General features: G+C 43.2%; 1 protein-coding gene across 5 annotated transcripts in view; it reads right to left on the bottom strand.

The window, feature by feature from the left end:
- Positions 1-18,187, bottom strand: part of Tbc1d8 (TBC1 domain family member 8) — a 163,480-nt gene that overhangs the window by 69,000 nt on the left and 76,293 nt on the right. For all 5 annotated transcript variants that reach the window (XM_045146889.1, XM_045146887.1, XM_045146888.1 and 2 more), the window contains 3 exons: positions 10,104-10,222; positions 5,475-5,703; positions 981-1,221 (listed from right to left, as the gene is read on the bottom strand). In XM_045146889.1, the coding sequence (XP_045002824.1) occupies positions 981-1,221; positions 5,475-5,703; positions 10,104-10,222 (589 nt within the window). The remainder of the gene's footprint in view (positions 1-980; positions 1,222-5,474; positions 5,704-10,103; positions 10,223-18,187) is intronic.

The following is an 18,187-nucleotide window of genomic DNA, read 5'->3' as shown; positions in this document are numbered from 1 at the left end:
GCAGCTGATTGCCATGAAGAGAATTTCTGACACTGCAGGACCAAGTTCTCTCACAAGCAAATGCATAGCATCTACATTTTACTCATTTCCTTAGATGTTTTCAATGGACAGGACAAATGGAAAATTTTTTTAAACTTTTGTTCATTTATCTGAGAGAGAGAGAGAGAGAGGATAGGCACACCAGGGCCTCTAGCTACTGCAAATGAATTCCAGATGTATGTGCCGCCCCGCGCATCTGCCTTACCTGGGTCCTTGGGAATCAAACATCAAACCCGGGTCCTTTGGCTTTGCAGGCAAGCGCCTTTTCTAAGCCATCTCTCCAGCCCCAGAAATATTAAAACAAAGTTTAAAAATTAAAGTAAAATACTAGTGGTTAAAAAATTTAATATTCATTGTGCTGGGTGTGGTAGTGCATGCCTTTAATCCTAGCACTTGGGAGGCAAAGGTAGGAGGACCATCCTGAGTTTGAGGCCACCCTGAGACTACATAGTGAATTCCAGGCCAGCCTGGACTATAGTGAAACCCTACTTCAAAAAACCAAAAGGAAAAAAGAAATTAATATTCACTAATAAAATACCAGTACTTAAACAATTTCTATTATAAGGATGCCCATGTTCCATACTAAATTATCTGAACAAGAGAAGAACTATATCCAGAAATCAAAGTGCACCACATAAAGGAAATGGATAATAAACATTTCTAATTATTATTTTGCTAGGATTCCATAAACAATACAATACAACTACTTACATTTGTATTTAGTATCTGGGAGTTTGTACGTATACAACAATTGCAAAGATTGCCCTAGTCTACACAAGGAACTTGCAAATCTATGAATTTGACACATGCAGAAATCCTAAAGCCAATGTCTGGGCATGCAGAGGTGTGACCCTGGCTGCTAAAATCACATGTAAATAAATACCAAGCACCAAGCATAGGTCCCCCAAAAAGCTAAGGACACTAAGAAACTGAAGTTCTACCTCTTGGTGATCTGGCTCGGCTCCTGCAGATCAGGGTCCAGGTCGAAGACCTCATTATCCAGCAGTCTCCGGAGTGTCACATCTGCCAGTTGCTCCATAATCTTAAACACCTCCTCTAGGTTCAGAAACATGGAGAAGTCACGTTCCTTATTCTGTGTGGTGATCCGGATGGTATCCGTGAGAAAGACATTGGATGTTCTCTCCAATTTCTGGATATCGACCCAAGGGATGACAAGTTTAACTGTAAGACAAAAAGACAAATGTATACTAATGCTGTAAAACATGAGCCAAAAGCCGGGTGTGGTGGTGAATGCCTTTAATCCCAGCACTTGGAAGGCAGAGGTAGGAGGATTGCTTTGAGTTTGAGAACATCCTGAAACTACATCATGAATTCCAGGTCAGCCTGAGCTAGAGTAAGACCCTACCCTTGGAAAAAAAAAAAAAGTGAGTCAAATTTGAGTTTGTAAGCAAGAGTCCAATGCTTTCCTTAAAGCAAAATGCAAATGTGTCTTAAGCTAGGCAAGGGACTCAAGAACAGGTTTGTGTGGTGGCTCCTGGCCAAGACACAGTCACATGACTTTCTACAGATTTACCTGAAACTTCAGAAGGTGCTGGCTACTCCATACACCCAGGGGACATCATTCTGGAACATCAAGTTAACAACTCATAAACTTTCTCAAGGATACTTGAACAGTCACGCAGAACTTTCTCAATCCATCCAAACTGAAACCAAACTACCATCATGGAGGAAGGCAGGGGGCAAAGGAGTATGAAATATTCTTCATAACCTCATTTTCAGACTCTACCAGATGACACTAGACAGGCACAAAAGAGAGAGTACAAGTAGTACAAACACACGGTACCACACACCCATGGTTCCCAGCTACGTGAGACACAGAAAGAAGGACCATGGGAGCCCAGAGCTCAGGGCCAGCCTGAGCAACACAACACAGAGAGAATCTGTCATCTGTCTCCCCAAAACATTTCGTAGTACAGAATCAATACTACTTCTTTTTCTTTTCTTTTCTTTTTTTTTTTTTTTGGTTTTTTGAGGTAGGTCTCACTCTAGTCTAGGCTGACCTGGAATTCACTCTGTATTCTCAGGGTGGCCTCAAACTCACGCGATCCTCCTACCTCTGCCTCCCAAGTGCTGGGATTAAAGGCGTGCGCCACCACATCCAGCTCTCTACTTCATTTTTGAAATGTGTGTTCTAGTCTCAAATGGCATGTAACAGGGACTACTACATGCTAGTGCCAAGCAAAGGGATACTATGGAGCCTTCTATCTGGTGGCTTATCAGACAGGTATACATAACTTAAGATGATAAACATTATCAATGTTAGGACTCATTCATTCTTTTCCAGTCATCCTAACATAATTGGCCTAGTGGCAATCATTGATAAGTATCAGAAAACAATTTCTCTCCTCTTTGAATTAAGCAGGGAATATTACATCCACCATTTTTTCCCATTTACTTTAAAATCCTATCTTCAGTGCTTTGATAATTTTAAAGACATCATTTCTATGTGAGATTTGAGAATAAGATCCAGCTACTTCTAAATGGTTTCACATAGTCTTTTACAAACACAAACATACACAGTCCATTTACACTAACTACCGAATTTGGATTATTAAACAATTGTTGTGAAGATCCTTGTGAAATGGTATGGATATGAAATGTACCCCCAAAGTCTCACCTTTAGGAGTCTTAGTCCCTAACTGGTGATGCCATTTTGGGGAGGTTCTAAAATCTTTAGAAAGTGAAATCTATTTGGGAGAAGCAGATAATAGGGGCCCTGGTGCCTGCCTGCCTGCCTCCGCCCAATCTGCAAGGAGGTGAAGAAGCTCTTCTGCAGCTCATTTCCACTGCCAAGGTGCCAGGCATGGGCCCAAGCAGCCACAGACTGAGCCCTCTGAAACTGTGACCCCAAATTAATCTCTTCCTTTTAGTACTTTCCATCAGCAATTTTGGTCACATAAATAAATGTAGATAATATGCTCTTCATTTAAGAAACTCATTCAAATAGGAAAAACTGACATGCAAATATGTAAGCAGCCAGACTTGATGAAATCCAAGACACAAATATGGGGCTGGAGAGGTGGCTTAGCAATTAAGGCATTTGCCTGCAATGCCTAATGACCCGGGTGTGATTCTCAGCACCCACATAAAGCCAGATGCACAAAATAATGCATGCATTTGGAGTTCATTTGCAATGGCAGGAGGCCCTGGTGTACCCAATCTTATTCCCTCCCTCTCTCTCCCTCTCCCTATCCCTCTCTCTCCCCTTGCAAATAAATAAAGTATTTTTTAAAATGTACAAATATGATATTGTGGTGGTTTGATTTAGGTCTCCCCCATAAACTTAGCTGTTCTTTTGTAAAATATTTTTTGTTCATTTTTTTTTTATTTAGTTATTTGAGAGCGACAGACACAGAGAGAAAGACAGATAGAGGGAGAGAGAGAGAATGGGTGCGCCAGGGCTTCCAGCCACTGCAAACGAACTCCAGACGCGTGCGCCCCCTTGTACATCTGGCTAACATGGGACCTGGGGAACCGAGCCTCGAACCAGGGTCCTTAGGCTTCACAGGCAAGCGCTTAACCGCTAAGCCATCTCTCCAGCCGTGCTTAGCTGTTCTTAACACTAGGTTCACAGCTGAAGATTTGGGAATTAACAGCTCTTGCATGCAGTGTATTTTGGGGGGCGGACTTATGGGTATTATAGCCAGTGTCTGGCACACTCTCCTGTTCCTGTTGTCCACCTGATGTTGGCCAGGAGGTCATGTCCACTCTCTGCTCATGCCAGCATTTTCTCCTGCCACCCCAGAGCTTACTGTCCTGCCACCCCAGAGCTTACTGTCAAGTCTGTAAGCCAAAATAAACATTTTTTCCCAAAAACTGCTCTTGGTCAGTGCAAACCTGACTGCAACAGGTATAAATTACATAGATCTCAGGGAAGGTTTCCTGTAGGTGACAAGTCAAAATTGGGTTGGGAATGATAAAAAGGTGTTTTTAAACAGGGTAAGTATGGAGAAAAGAAGAGTATTCTATTTGAAAAGCACTTTAGAAAGATCAAGAATGTCCAAGGTTAAACCAGGGCACATTCCAAGGATGGAGAAGGGATGGGCAAATAGGGTGTGTGTCCTGGAGTATCACAATGAGCCTGGTGAGGTAGAAAAAGAATACTCTATGTACAGGAAGCTGGCCTCACCAGACACAAAAGGGCTCCTCACAATGGTTTCACATGAAATATAAATGCAGAAAAGATATATATAGATATATGAATGAAGAGATGGCTCAGCAGCTAAAAGCACTTGCTTGCAAAGCCTGACAAGCTCAGGTTTGATTCTCCAGTACCTACATAAAGGCAGATACACAAAGTGGAGCATGTGTCTGGAGTTCATATCCAGTGCTAAGAGGTGTCCTGGTGTGCTCATATTCACATACACACTCTAAGTAAATAAAAATATTTTTAAAGTGAAAAAATATACATGTTAACATGTATGTGTGTAGGATCCATGCACCTCGCATGGATATTTCAGGTGTTGCCTTGCTCCGGAAGCAGTTTTAATGGGAGTGACTTTTTTGTTTGTTGGCTGGTTGGTTGGTTAGTTGGTTTGCGATGACATCTTTAGCCCAGGCCAGCTTCAAATTCAATATTTACATAAGCATGACCTTGAACTTCTAATCATCCTGTGTACATCTACCTCTGGAGTGCTTTGTTTACATGTAACAATACTAGATTTATGCTGTGGTGGAGTCTGAACCCAGGGCTGTGCATGCTAGGCAAGCAATCTACCAACCGAGCTCCAGCCCTAGCCAGGAAGACCTTCAGAAACATTCTATATGCAATTAACTATGGCTTTTATTATTCACCTTGGAATGGCTAAGCCAGTACCTGTCACTGGACAAGCACGTGAGATTCAAGCAAGCAACTGTACCCAGGACAGTCTTCACCTGCAGGGCTGTGTACTGAATCAATCAATAGAGTGGGCCAGGGATCCGAGTGGCAAAGTTCCTGCCTCGCAAGTGTGAGGCCCTGCGTTCACCTGCAGCACCACATACATAAGCGAAACCACTAAGCAGCAAAGAATATATTCCATTCAATTAGGAACACTCAGTCACTGTAATGACACTATGAATTTTTAATCCTCCTAGTGCTGGGATTCAGGGTGTGCACCATCATGCCCAGTTAATATTGTGCTTTTAAAGCAATCCGTAGTTAAAATTCTTTAACAACCTAAAGAGTTACACAGAAATGTTGTTTATGGACATGAGAATAAGCCCTTAAAAATCCCCACAGGTAGTACTAGCCTATGTAATTACACATAGTTATCTGTACAGGCCATGTGGAAATTAAACAAGTATTACCTGCAGTCATCTCAACTATTTAAGTTTTCAGTTGTATACATATTCCCACTACTATCTTCTGGACTAAGTAAGCAACCCTACGCTGACTTAGTTGTGCAGGATCAAAATGCTCTGGCCACACTTACGTTCTTTGCCCAGGAAAAAGGAATAGAAGCAGAGGTGGTTGATGCTGAGGTAGAGCCAACCCTGGCGGGGCACCCGGCCCTTCCAGCAGCAGCAGGAGTAGTAAGTGACCAGCTTCTCTGCCTCGGGGAAGTTGAACCTGGCCTCAAACTTCACCAGGGCTTCTCGGAACTTCTCAGGCTCCTCCTCCTGCTCGGCCAGCCTGCTACTGCTCTCCTCCGCGATCAGAGCCTGAGGCACAGAAAGAAAGGTTCTTAGCTAATGAGCTGAGCCAAGGAAAGATGGATGGGCACAGGGTGCAGGAAGGAAAGATGGGCACTGGGGCATAAGGAGCCTGGAAATGTTTCTATGACACTCAGTCTCTCATCCAGGCACTCACTTAGTTGAATCACTTGCCCAGTTCTCAAACGATTTTCCAAATCCTCTGGTTACTCCCTATAGTGATGCCATACTTCGAAACAATAATGGCCCCATGTGTTAACTGCTCCATCCCCAGGGTGGTGCTACTGGGAGGCTGTAGAACTTTGGGGACTGAAGGCTTTATCACTGGAGCAGTGCCCTTGAAGGGAATAGTGGGGTCCCCTTTTCTCTCCTGATCCCTGACCACTCGTAAGATGAGCAGCTCGGCTTGCCATGCTCTCCGTCCATGTGCTGCCTTGTCCTGGGCCCCAAAGCAAGAGACAGCCAATCATGGACAGGAGCCTCTAACACTGTGCACCAAACCAGCCTCTTCTCTGCTCAAGTTGACTTGCTCAGGTATGTATCACAGGAACAGAGGGCTAACTGACACAAGAAACACAGAGTCTTGGTCTTGCACATGAACTCAGCACATCAACCTTGAAGAGCTGTTCAGATATGAGCTAAAGGTTAAGATTTTAGAAAAACAATCGTAACTGTCTTCTTTATCATGATAAAAAAAATGTTGGGATAAACTTAGCAATGATGTGACAGTGACAACAAAAGCATTTTGGCACCCTATGCATTCTGGGTCCTCCAAGGTGAAGTGGAGGTCAAGTTGCCTGAGGTCATAAGTACCTCCAAAGCACCCAGGTATGGATCACAGGAGAGAACACATAGATTTTTGAATGCACAGTTATCTGCATTAATAATATGAATCCTTCATAGTCTTAGAAGAATGCCAGCTGTGGCTAGTTAATAAACCAGTTCTGATCCCTCACCCTAACAGCTCCCTGTAAAACTCCTCACTGAAAATACCTTGTTGGTATTTCCATGTGAGTAGCTGTTTAAGGGCTGCAGTATGGTGGGCCTTACAAACTTGATTCAATTTTAAAGATATGTTTATAGGAAGGACAAAAGAGAGTAATGGGAGAGGACTGTGTTCAAAATGCATTATGTACATGTATGAAAGTTGTCAAAAAAGTTAATTTTTTTAATTAAAGAATGTTTAGTTTGCAAGAAGAGAGAGAGAGAAAGCAAGAACACCAGGGCCTTCTTTCCACTGTAAGCAAACTCCAGATACATGTGCCACTTTGTAGATCTGGCTTTATGTGGGTACTGAGGAATCAAAACCAGGCTGGCAGGCTTTGCAAACAAGTACCTTTAACCTCTGAACCATTGCCCCAACCCAAAGTTAAAATATTTGAACAAATGATATAATTTTAGTCCTCTCCTTTATTAACTTTCTCCTCATCGCAGGTTGTAGGTATGTCTCATGAGAGCCTATACTCCTTCAGACAAGGCTACTTTTAGTGTTCCCACCAAATCCTCAACACTTGACTTATTTTAGAAATCAAACCTGGACACTGAGATAATGTTATCTAAATTTAATTTTAAAATAAATCTGAAAGCTAATGAAATTAACTGACTTTTAATTTCTTCACTGTGTTTTTATTTCCCAAATCTTATTTAACATTATGAGCAATAAGATAATAATTAAGATTTTTTAGAATTTGCTTTATATATAACAAGTTTTCATAAGGGCTTCAGAGCAAATGGTTATGGCTGTGAACACTCTAGAGGCTTCATACAGAGTCACTATGGTAGCCACACAAGCCTCCTGCCTCCAGTGCACTGCAACACCCGGTTACAGACCCAGTACAAATAGAAGTTATTTCTTAGCCAGGCGTGGTGGCGCACGCCTTTAATCCCAGCACTCGGGAGGCAGAGGTAGGAGGATTGCCATGAGTTCAAGGCCACCCTGAGATGAAAGAGTTAATTCCAGGTCAGCCTGGCCCAGAGTGAGACCCTACCTCGAAAAACCAAAAAAAAAAAAAAAGAAGTTATTTCTTAACCCAGTTTCACATGGTGGCCAATGTGTAAGATATAAGACATTGGTAGGAAAGCACAAATCCTGTGGATCTGGTCAGAAGAGAAGGGAGAACAGATACCAACTTCTACTCTCAGATCCCCCTGCTTTAGCTCTCCCCTGGAGACTTAAATGTTTTACTGTTATTTTTTAGCTAGTCTCATTATGTAACTCATGCTGGTCTCTGTTTGATTCCCTAAGCCTCCCAGGGATAGGATATAGGTGTATGCTTAGGAAAGGAGTTCATTTCTAAAGTAACTTTAGGACGAAAGTGTTGAGGATCAAAATTTGTCACCTAAAAATATGCCACTTTGGCAAAGAATTATTTTGAGCTGCAGACAAATGAAAAAATAATGGACACGAAAAGACCCTGTCCTCCTCCATCTGCCTAAAAACTGGACACAGGCAAGACTTCCTGCACCTGAGAGTGGAGAAGATATGACTTCAATAAGCAGCGGCCCCTCTGGACACTCACCAGCATGTAGAAAAGACTACAGGGAGTACACATGGCCTCCTTAGGAAAACAACCTGAAGTTCCCACAAACTCTTCCCCACAGCTTACCATCCCAAAGCCTCTGTCACACCATCTCCTGTGAATTTATACTTGTTACTCCAGATACTGCATCAGGCTGAGTTCCAACCATCTCTTGGAATTATTCATGGCTAAGTCTCTGCCATGTGTAAGCACCCTGTGTGTACTGAACTGTTTATTTTGCTCCTATTAATCTTCGTCTTGCCAGTTCACTGTCCAAGGACCAAGACATAGAGTCCAGGAGATAAAACACGTATTTTTGAAAACACTGTAGCAGAAATGAATGGCCTTCCTCACAATTAAGATAAACACCTAACTTAAAGGAGGGTAAGGGACTAGAATCCATATGAGACCAAGAAAAGTGGGATCCAGGAGGCTGAGGAAGGAGGGTCATGGGTTCAAAACAAGTCTGGGTTATATGCAAGAGAAAAAAATAAACTATGGGCTGGGCTGCAGTTCAGTCATAGAATGCTTGACTAGTATGCACAAAGGGCTTGAGTTTGACAGGGAAGGAGGGAGTGAAGGGGAGAGGAAGAGAAAAAGAGGGAGGGAGAATGAGGAGAGCAAATGGAGGGATGTACCAAGTGGTTCATGCGTCTGGAGTTCGTTTGCAGAGGTAGGAGCCCCTAATGTGCCAATACTCACTCTCCCTCTCTCTCTCCCTCCCTCCCTCCCCCCTCTCTTCTCTCTCTCTCTCTCTCTCTGTCTGTCTAACCCTCTCTCGCTCTCAGAAGGTAGGAAGTCTCTCTACCCATGCACACACTCTCTCTCTCTCTTGGTAGGTAGGACATCTCTCTATACCCACATACTTTCTCTCTGTCTCTCTCAGAAGGTAGGACATCTCTCTGTACCCATACATACATTCTCTCCCTTCATCTCTCTACTCATATGTTTCCCAAGCTCTGATTACCCAACACTTTAGTGCAATGAGGCCAGCTCTGTAAGTCTATAGCTCACAGTAAGTGACACTACCTCCCCAAGTAAGTCCTTTCCTGTCTTCTCAAAACATAATTAGGGCTGGAGAGATGACTCATCAGTCAATGAGTTTGCCTGTCAAGCCTAATGATTCAGGCTCAAGTCCTCAGAACCCAAGTAAAGTCAGGTGTACAAAGTGGTGCATGCATCTGGAGTTTGTTTACAGTGGCTAGAGGCCCTAGCATGCTTGCGCGCGCGCTCTCTCTCTCTCTCTCTCTCTCTCTCTCTCTCTCTCTCTTTCTCCTCACAAATAAATAAAAAACAAAATAAACTAAAAACTTAATTGGATTTAATTTCACTTGGCTCAAGTACATTAAAAATAAACACCCACCCTGCATGATAAAAGTGGGGTCCAACAAGATGTCGTAGCTACAAATAAAAATTGGAATATTTCTAGATTCAAATAATGTATTGTTCTATAAAAATATCTAAACTACCTAGGCGTGATAGCACATGCCTTTAATCCCAGCATTCAGGAGACCAAGGTAGGAGAATTGCTGTGATTTCAGCCAGGTCAGCCTGGGCTAGAGCAAGACCCTACCTCAAGAAAAAAAAAAAAAAAAAAGAAGAAGAAAAGAAAAAAATCTAAATTAGATGGGTTTCTTCCTAAAATGAAAAAGGTCCTGCATTTCTACAAGACATACCAGACAGTAGACCAGAGAATGAAGTAATTTTTTCAAAGTCACATGTATTCTGCTGAACTTGACTCTACGAAGTTTGACAGAAGACAAGTTAAATTACTTTATGCATCAAAGTCAAAATACTTAACTCCATTAAGTGGAGAAAACTATCAGTAAGGTGCAGGCAACATATTATGAGAAAGTTGGGGATGTGAAAATATTATAACCAGGGACCTACCTTTACCTTCCCTTTGACAAAGCTGGCAATGTCATCTTTATTGTCAAAGACAGACAGGGTATGGAGGAGATTCTGTTCCAGCCAGTCCCAGTGCTGGTTTATTTCCTCGAATGTTGCACCTGAGTTCAAATAGAAAGACACAGAGCTTAAGCACAAGTAATTTCTAAACATTAACTCCTTTCCCAATTGCTGTCATGTGCTGGCTTGATGTGATCATACACTCTGGGCCAGTATGGAGCAGAAAAGCAAGGTCTTCCTTGCAGCAGTGCATGGACCTGAAAATATCAGTCCTACTGCCGCACAGCAGGCCAACTGACTCACAGGATTGCCCGTGGATTGTTTTGTGGTCATCCGGCCAGCTTTGATAATGCCTAGGACACTGATTTGCTCCACTGGAGTGAAGAAAACATCTGTAATTACACAACCATTCCAGCATCCTCATGCCCTAAGCAGAGGAGTGATCACGATGAAGAGGCTCATGTGCCTCCCTGTGAGAACCTGGGTCCCCAAAGCCCAAGTTTACAGAAGAGACTCTTGAGAAGCCCTGAGGTCCAGGCAGGGACTTATCTCCTTGCAACTGGCAGGGCTGAACCAGCCTACACAGGGAGACTTCTTGTCACCTACAACAATGTACCTTTTAAAGTGTGTGTGTGTGTGCATATATATATATATATATATATATATATATATATATATATTTTATTTTATTTTTTTTTTTTTTTTTGAGGTAGGATCTCACTCTAGCCCAGGCTGACCTAGAATTCACTGTGCAGTCTCACGGTGGCCTTGAACTCACAGTGATCTTCCTACTTCTGCCTCCCAAGTGTTAGGATTAAAGGCATGTGCCACCATGCACAAAAGTGTGAAATCATATATAATAAGTGAGTTTCTTTTAAGGGCAACTAAAATCTTCACCACACTACCAAAGCATCAGGCAACACCATCAACAAAAAGCTCAGTAAACTCAGTCACTTCAGTCATCTCTACTTCGGCAGAAGCGTTCTAGTCAGATGAAGGCACCTGGCAGTGGGACAATGCCCAGCTTCCAGTGACTTCCCAGCACAGAGTGATGCCAGCCAAACCCACTGGCTTGACATGAGTAGAGTCCTGACAAGTGCCAGTGGTGGGTCGATTTCAGTTATATTTCCAAAATAAGACACGGGATAGACTCTAACCTCAGACATTAAAGGATGTCAAACAAACAACAGTTCAGCTCCATCCAGCCAAGGTAAGAGGCAGAAGGGTCACTAAAGTCATAGCCTACTTGCTCAACAGCAGGTATGTATTTTGTTAAAACTTAAATTTCCTTTTTATCATGTTACCTGCAGCCACCTTCTCCCCAGAGTACAAATTCATCCAGGGATCATGAAGATATACATGGAATATACTTAATCTAAAGTCCCAAATATGAAACACTGCAAGTCTGAATAATACCACAAGTAGAAAATCCTACATCTGCCCTGTGATGGCTCAGTGTCTACAAACTATGTTACATAAAAAAGATTTACAATAACATATAACATTCAAGCTCCCCAGAAAATGGTTGGAAAATATTAATTTCATACTTAGATTGGGTCCCATCTGCAAGATATTACATCTACGCAAGCAGTCCATAACCCCAGAGAACTCAGAATGCTTGTGGTTCCAAGCCTTTTGGATAAGGGACCAGCCTATAATCCATGCAAGAAGGTGCCACAGAGCTCCCACTGGACTGGTGGGCTTGGAACCATGAGAATAAGAACATGTACATTAGGCTGCTATTCTGAGTGGGTGCTGTGGAAAGAGTTAGAAACAACAGTATGAATTTCCCTTGTATTCATTCAATTTTCAGGCGCATTGATGCCCAAAGCAGCCTCCTTAGGTCATCACTAAAGCCCATCTTCTCAGTACTGAGAGGTCTGCCCTATGGCTCTCTACCCAGAGCTTGTATTCACAGGTGATGGCTTCTTGGCCCCCACCCACACTGAGAGCACATGACCCATTACTCTCATACATTCCTACTCCCACTTTCCCAAACTTCCCAGTAGGACCTTAGCAGGAGCTAGCTCTGGGGTAAGTGGGCATGATCCTATTGCTGCCTCCTCCCTCCCACCTAAGGGCTGCTGGGTTTTCTACAGCCCCTGGGGCCCTTCTGGGTCCCCACTTGTCTCAGAACAGGGAAAGCTCATTTTTTTAAATATTTTTTGTTCATTTTTTATTTATTTGAGAGTGACAGACAGAGAGAAAGACAGACAGAGGGAGAGAGAGAGAATGGGCGCGCCAGGGCTTCCAGCCACTGCAAATGAACTCCAGATGCGTGCGCCCCCTTGTGCATCTGGCTAACATGGGACCTGGGGAACCGAGCCTCGAACCGGAGTCCTTAGGCTTCACAGGCAAGCGCTTAACCGCTAAGCCATCTCTCCAGCCCAGGAAAGCTCATTTTAAACCAAAATTAAATCATACAAGTCTAGGCTCCACAGAATGACTCTCCAAAAGGTTTCAATTTTTTTCTGCCTGAACTTGAAACCCAGGGTGTGGTGTCTACTTGGCACTTTAGTTGGCTATGACAAGCTGTGGGCTGATGTGGCACAGGTGGACATCTAGTTTTCCTGTCTCAGATGTGAGTCTCCTTTCTTCAGGCTCCCAGATGGCAGCCAAGTAGGTGGCAATGAAAGAACACCTCCTGTATCTGGTAGGTTGGCAGTGGCATCTTGCCATCAGAAGAGCACACCATAAAGCTGGAACTACCATAGCCAATGAGTGTGCACAGAGTTAAGGAGGACAGGGCTCTGCTCCTCTGCAGCGCTCTAGCTCTTTGTCCTTTATGAGTCATCACAGTAACACTGAGCAGGACACTAAAGAAACAGAGGAAGAATAAACTAAAGAGGATTCATCTGTACAGCCTTCCACATAGGACATGTTTTCATTTGCTTCCTCATTTGTAAAATAATAGTAATAACACGGAGTAGCAAAGTGGCAGAGAAGGTAGAGAGAGAACAAGCTTGACTTCTGGTGTCTTAGTGTATTCCATGAACTATCTGCTGATGTGTGAGGAAGGCAGAAGGAATAAATAGATACACAAATACTTGTCCCAGGATGCAAATCCAATGAAGGAGAAACCCAGCTACGAACTCACTCCTGACAACCTTGCAGTGCTCTTGGGTCCTTCTAGAAAAAGGGAGAATCTTTTTCCTGTGTGTGATATGTATCTGTGTGTGGTGTGCATGCAGGTATGAAGGCCAGAGGTCAATATAGAGTGTCTTCCTTGATCCCTCTTCACCTTACTTAATATTTTTATTTCATAGTACGATATACTAGAGATTACGGATACACTAGGACCTCTTACCACTTCAAACCAATGCTAGATGCATGCAACACTTTATGCATCTTGCTTTATATGAATTCTGAGTAATAGACCCCAGGTTAGCAGGCTTTGCAAGCAAGTGCCTTTTACCAGCAACCCATCTACCTAGCCCTTTTAACCACATTTATTGCTACAGTGTGTCTCACTTAAACCCAGAGCTGGCTCATATGGATAGTTAGTTTACTAGCTTTCCCGTGTCTGCCTCTACAGCCCTGGGATTACAAGCAGGCTGCCGCACCTTCCTGGCCTTTTCCTAGGAGCTGGAGATGCAAACTCAGGTCCTTGGAATTCCAGAGCAAACATGTACTTAGCAGGAGCTCATTCTCTCCCTGCAATCCCTTCTTAAATTACATTTTTAATTTTTTTAGACTTTATTTTTATTTATTTATTTGAAAGAGAGAGAAAAAGGAAGAGAAAGAATAGGTGCACCAGGGCCTCCAACCACTGCAAATGAACTCCAGACATCTGGCTTACGTGGGTCCTGGGGAATCGAACTGAGGTCCTTCAGCTTTGCAGGCAAATGCCTCAACTGCTAAGCCATCTCTCCAGCCCTTAAATTTTATTTTTATTTATTTATTACAGAGAAAATGGGCACTCCAGGGCCTCCAGCCACTGCAAATGACTCCAGATGCATGTGCCACTTGTATCTGGCTTACATGGGTACTGGGGAATCAAACCTGAGTCCTTAGATTTCACAGGCAAGCATTTCAACTGCTAAGCCATCTCTTCAGCCTCCTGCAATTCCTTCTTGATTGCCTCTTCCCAGATGCTGGGACACAGGTTTCCATTATCCTGTCCTTAAAGCAGTTAGATGCTAACACTTAACTATTAACAGCTAGCTGAGCATGGCTTCAACTTATAGCATTAGATAATATAAGTAAAAGTATAAGCAAGCCCCACCCCAATATTGCAGAAGAATAAAATGACATTTCAAAGCTAGATTTTTATTCTTTTTTTTTTTTTTTCCCCTGAGGTAGGGTCTCACTCTAGCTCAAGCTGATATGGAATTCACTCTGTAGTCTCAGGGTGGCCTCAAACTCACGGTGATCCTCCTACCTCTGCCTCCCGAGTGCTAGGATTAAAGGCATGTGCCACCATGCCCGGCTATATTTTTATTCTTGAGTAATAATGCTTCTGGAGCTCGGAAGTTAAAGGCATCTATCCAGCACAGACCATATCCCCAGCCCCACATAAAGTGAGATACAAAGTAGTATATGTGTCTATAATCCCAACATGCCCACAGCAATGGGATATGGAACCAATGGAAAGCAGAAGCTCCTGGGCCAGCTTGACTCGCCTATCCAGTGGCAAAAGCAACAAGAGAACCTGTCTCAAAAGAAGGTGGAGGGAGAGAATAGATCTGACTTCTAAACACCCCCCCCCACTCCCTCTCTCTCTTTCTCTCTCTCTTTCAAGGCCCTGTAGAGGGTATGATGAAGACTGACCTTAATCTTCTCCTGTTTCTGTTTTTTTTTTTCTCTCTCTCTCTTTCTCCCTCTCTCCCTCCCTCCCTCTTCTCTCTATCTCTTTTATATTACTTATCATTTTCTTCCTTCTCTTCTTTGGTGCTGACCTGTACCTCCCAGTACCAGCAGGTGGCTAACATCCACAATGAGCTCTTTATCAGAGAGACCTACAAGGTTTCCCAAAAGAAGACAGATTTCTGTCAGAGTACTTGATGACCCACCAAAGGTTAGTGGTAAGACCCTACTGTTGAAGACACCATATGCTGTTGGCACATAACATGGAATGACATGGCTGGAAGCTGGAAGAGAGTCAGTCCCCAGTTAGTTCGTCTAGTGCCAGAAGGTGCTACATGAGCGAGTGGGGGAAAATGACCAATATCTATCTAAGCAACTTGTGGTCTAAGCTATCACAGCAAACAACCTGTGATGCTCACACAAGTGCAATAGTGGCACACAGCCATGGTGGAAAGCCAACTGCTCTTGATTTGGCTAACTGATCTGCTCAGTGGAACGGAAACCATAGCTGGAGCTGGGAAACAAGTCAGATCCAAAAATGAGCCCACTCTCCATTATCAAGCTCCCACCGATCATGGGTTACAAGAGGGCCTACACATATTAAATTCTCTCTAAAAAAACCCAATGGTTATCCCATTTATCTGCTGCTAACTTTACTCTCTGTTGGAGAATTTGCTTCTCTTTTTCAGATAGACTCAGACCCTAAGGAGAGAACCAGCCCATTACACCTCAAAAGGGCCCCAGCTGAAACTAAGAGTAATTGGGGAAATAAGCAAGAGTGTTGTTTTCTTGGTGAACCTGGTACCAGAACAAGGGTGAAGGAGGTAGACACAGAGACACAGAGAACATTCAACTCCTACCAAACCAGATATCCAGGAACACTGAGGTTCCCAAGACCACATCACTGAAGCAGACCTAAAATGAGCCCAATATAGCTCAAGGAAATTTGTAGAAGATGGGGCAGAAAGAATGTCAGAGCCACACAGTGGGTCATAACACCCAGAGACATTGCCTCCTCCCCATAAATGATGGCTAACCCCACAATGTACAACCCATATTCCCCAATAAAGATGGTCCCTGCAGAAGGGGGAGGACAGGGAGGAGGCTAACAATGGTACAAACATAACTATATACACTGTGGACATAACTAATAAAAAAAATAAGTCATCTCTTAGGGAGGGGCTTATGATAAGGAAAAATAATTCTTTAGCTTGATTTCCTAAAAGCAACCCCCAACTAGAAAAGGCAAATAAACACATAAAAGCTATTTCTGAGTCACAAAGTGAGGTGTTCTGCATTGACCATGCTTCTGAAGCAAAGGCTCCCAGCAAAGGCAGGCAGTGGGGTCAAGCTTCCACCCCAACACCCACGCCTGTGCTGCATCCTTCTAAAACCAAGGGCTTTGCCAAGGAAGACAGAAGAGTATGGCCCTGGGGCAACAGGACCAGTGCACTTCTAGGATACCATGGATGCGGTGTACAAAGAAAAGGCCATGTGGAGACCCCACCAGAAGGTGGACATCTGCAAGGCAAAGACAAAGGCCTCTCCAGAAACCAGCCCTACTGGCACCTTGACCTCAGATTCCCAGTGTCCAGAATGCAGAGAGTAATTTCTGTTGTTGAAGCCCCCTAGGGTGTGGGATTTGAGTACAGCAGTTCCAACTGGCTGATGCAGCATTATAAAACCAAAATGTATAGAAGTACTATATAAGGTATAATGAGAATAATTAGCAAAATAATAACCTGCTTTATTAATGTTCCTTAATTCTGAAGAAAAAGACTTTTCCACTTTCCCAAACAATTAAATTCTAGTGAAAAAAATAAGATTTAGAGATTCAGTATTAGAAGCCTTAACTAAGAACACAAAACAAATGGAGACAATTGATGGACAAGACATTCTGCAGTGGAACAGCCAGCGGCCTGGGACACATTCTGAATGCCCAGCATGCATTCGTCATTCTGTCAGGTATGCCACTGACTGAAATACTCAACAAAATATCACAAGGTAGGCGTTACTATGACCAGTTTCTAAGCAAAAAGTAAGAACAGTGGAGAAAACAGCCAACTCTAAAGCCCATTCATGTGTCTTGGAGGTCTAGTGGTCTGAGACATCATGGTAGATGGGAGTTATGAACACCCGAGTCACACTGAGATACACAGTTATTCCTCAGGGCACTGTCAGGAAATACACAAGCATCTCATTGTCTATACCTATGGCTTCTGCATTAGCACAGCCACAAATCACACGACCCAAGCCTCACTTCTGAAAAAGCAGCTGTTTTCCCTCATAATAACCCCTGACTGGATTCATTGCCTTCTGCGGCCACTGAAAGCCCCAAATTACCATCCGGTGGACATTCTGTGCGCACAGTTCAGATCCACTCCTTAGAAATGGCAACACATTTCTCTGCTGTTCACACACTAACCATGCACTGTCCAAAAGCCACACAGACTACAAAGTGTGACAGCATGGCACTGTTTGTCCTAATGGTAACTCACCACTCATCCTGCAGATTGACAGAGGAGAACTGCACATGAAAAATTACAAATCCAGGTGTGGTGGCACATGGCTCTAATCCCAGCACTTGGGAAGCTGAAATAGGAAGATCACTGAGACTCTGAGGCCAGCCTAAGACTGCATAGTGAATGCCAGGCCAGCTAGAGCAAGACCCTACCTTAAAAAAAAAATTACAAATAAGAGAGGGGCTGAAAAGCCTTTACTTTGGATATCTCACATTGTGATAGTGGAGACTGGAAGACCCACTCTGAGTCCGCAGCAATTATCTTCACAAGAGCATCATGGTGACTGACTGACTTTTACCCATGGGTTTTCCTCACTGCTAACTACTTAGTTCTAACTACTTCTTTTCTTCCCCCTCTCCCAAACAATTTTGAACAAACGTATTCCTAGATTTCTAACAGAAGGAACAAAAATGGTATACATATTTGTATATGAATCTTAGTAACTTCCATTTTGATAATAGTTTACAACATGTAAGGATCCATCTGAACTTATTCACTTGGTACCTGTTTTATGGTTGCAATCGGCTTTAACTATAAAAATTATATACAGGTTGGAGGGATGGCTTAATGGTTAAGGTGTTTGTCTGGACCAAGATTCAATTCCCCAGGACCCATGTGAGCCAGGTGCACAAGAGGGCGTACTCGACTAGAAGGCCCTGGCAAGCCTATTCTCTCTCTCTCCCCCTCCCTTTTTCTCTGCCAAATAAATAAATAAATATTTTAAATATATATATATGA

Source organism: Jaculus jaculus, chromosome 4, assembly GCF_020740685.1.
Source record: "Jaculus jaculus isolate mJacJac1 chromosome 4, mJacJac1.mat.Y.cur, whole genome shotgun sequence".
Lineage (NCBI taxonomy): Eukaryota > Metazoa > Chordata > Mammalia > Rodentia > Dipodidae > Jaculus > Jaculus jaculus.
Note: the sequence above shows the minus strand (reverse complement) of the source record. Positions and strands in the feature narration are given on the sequence as shown.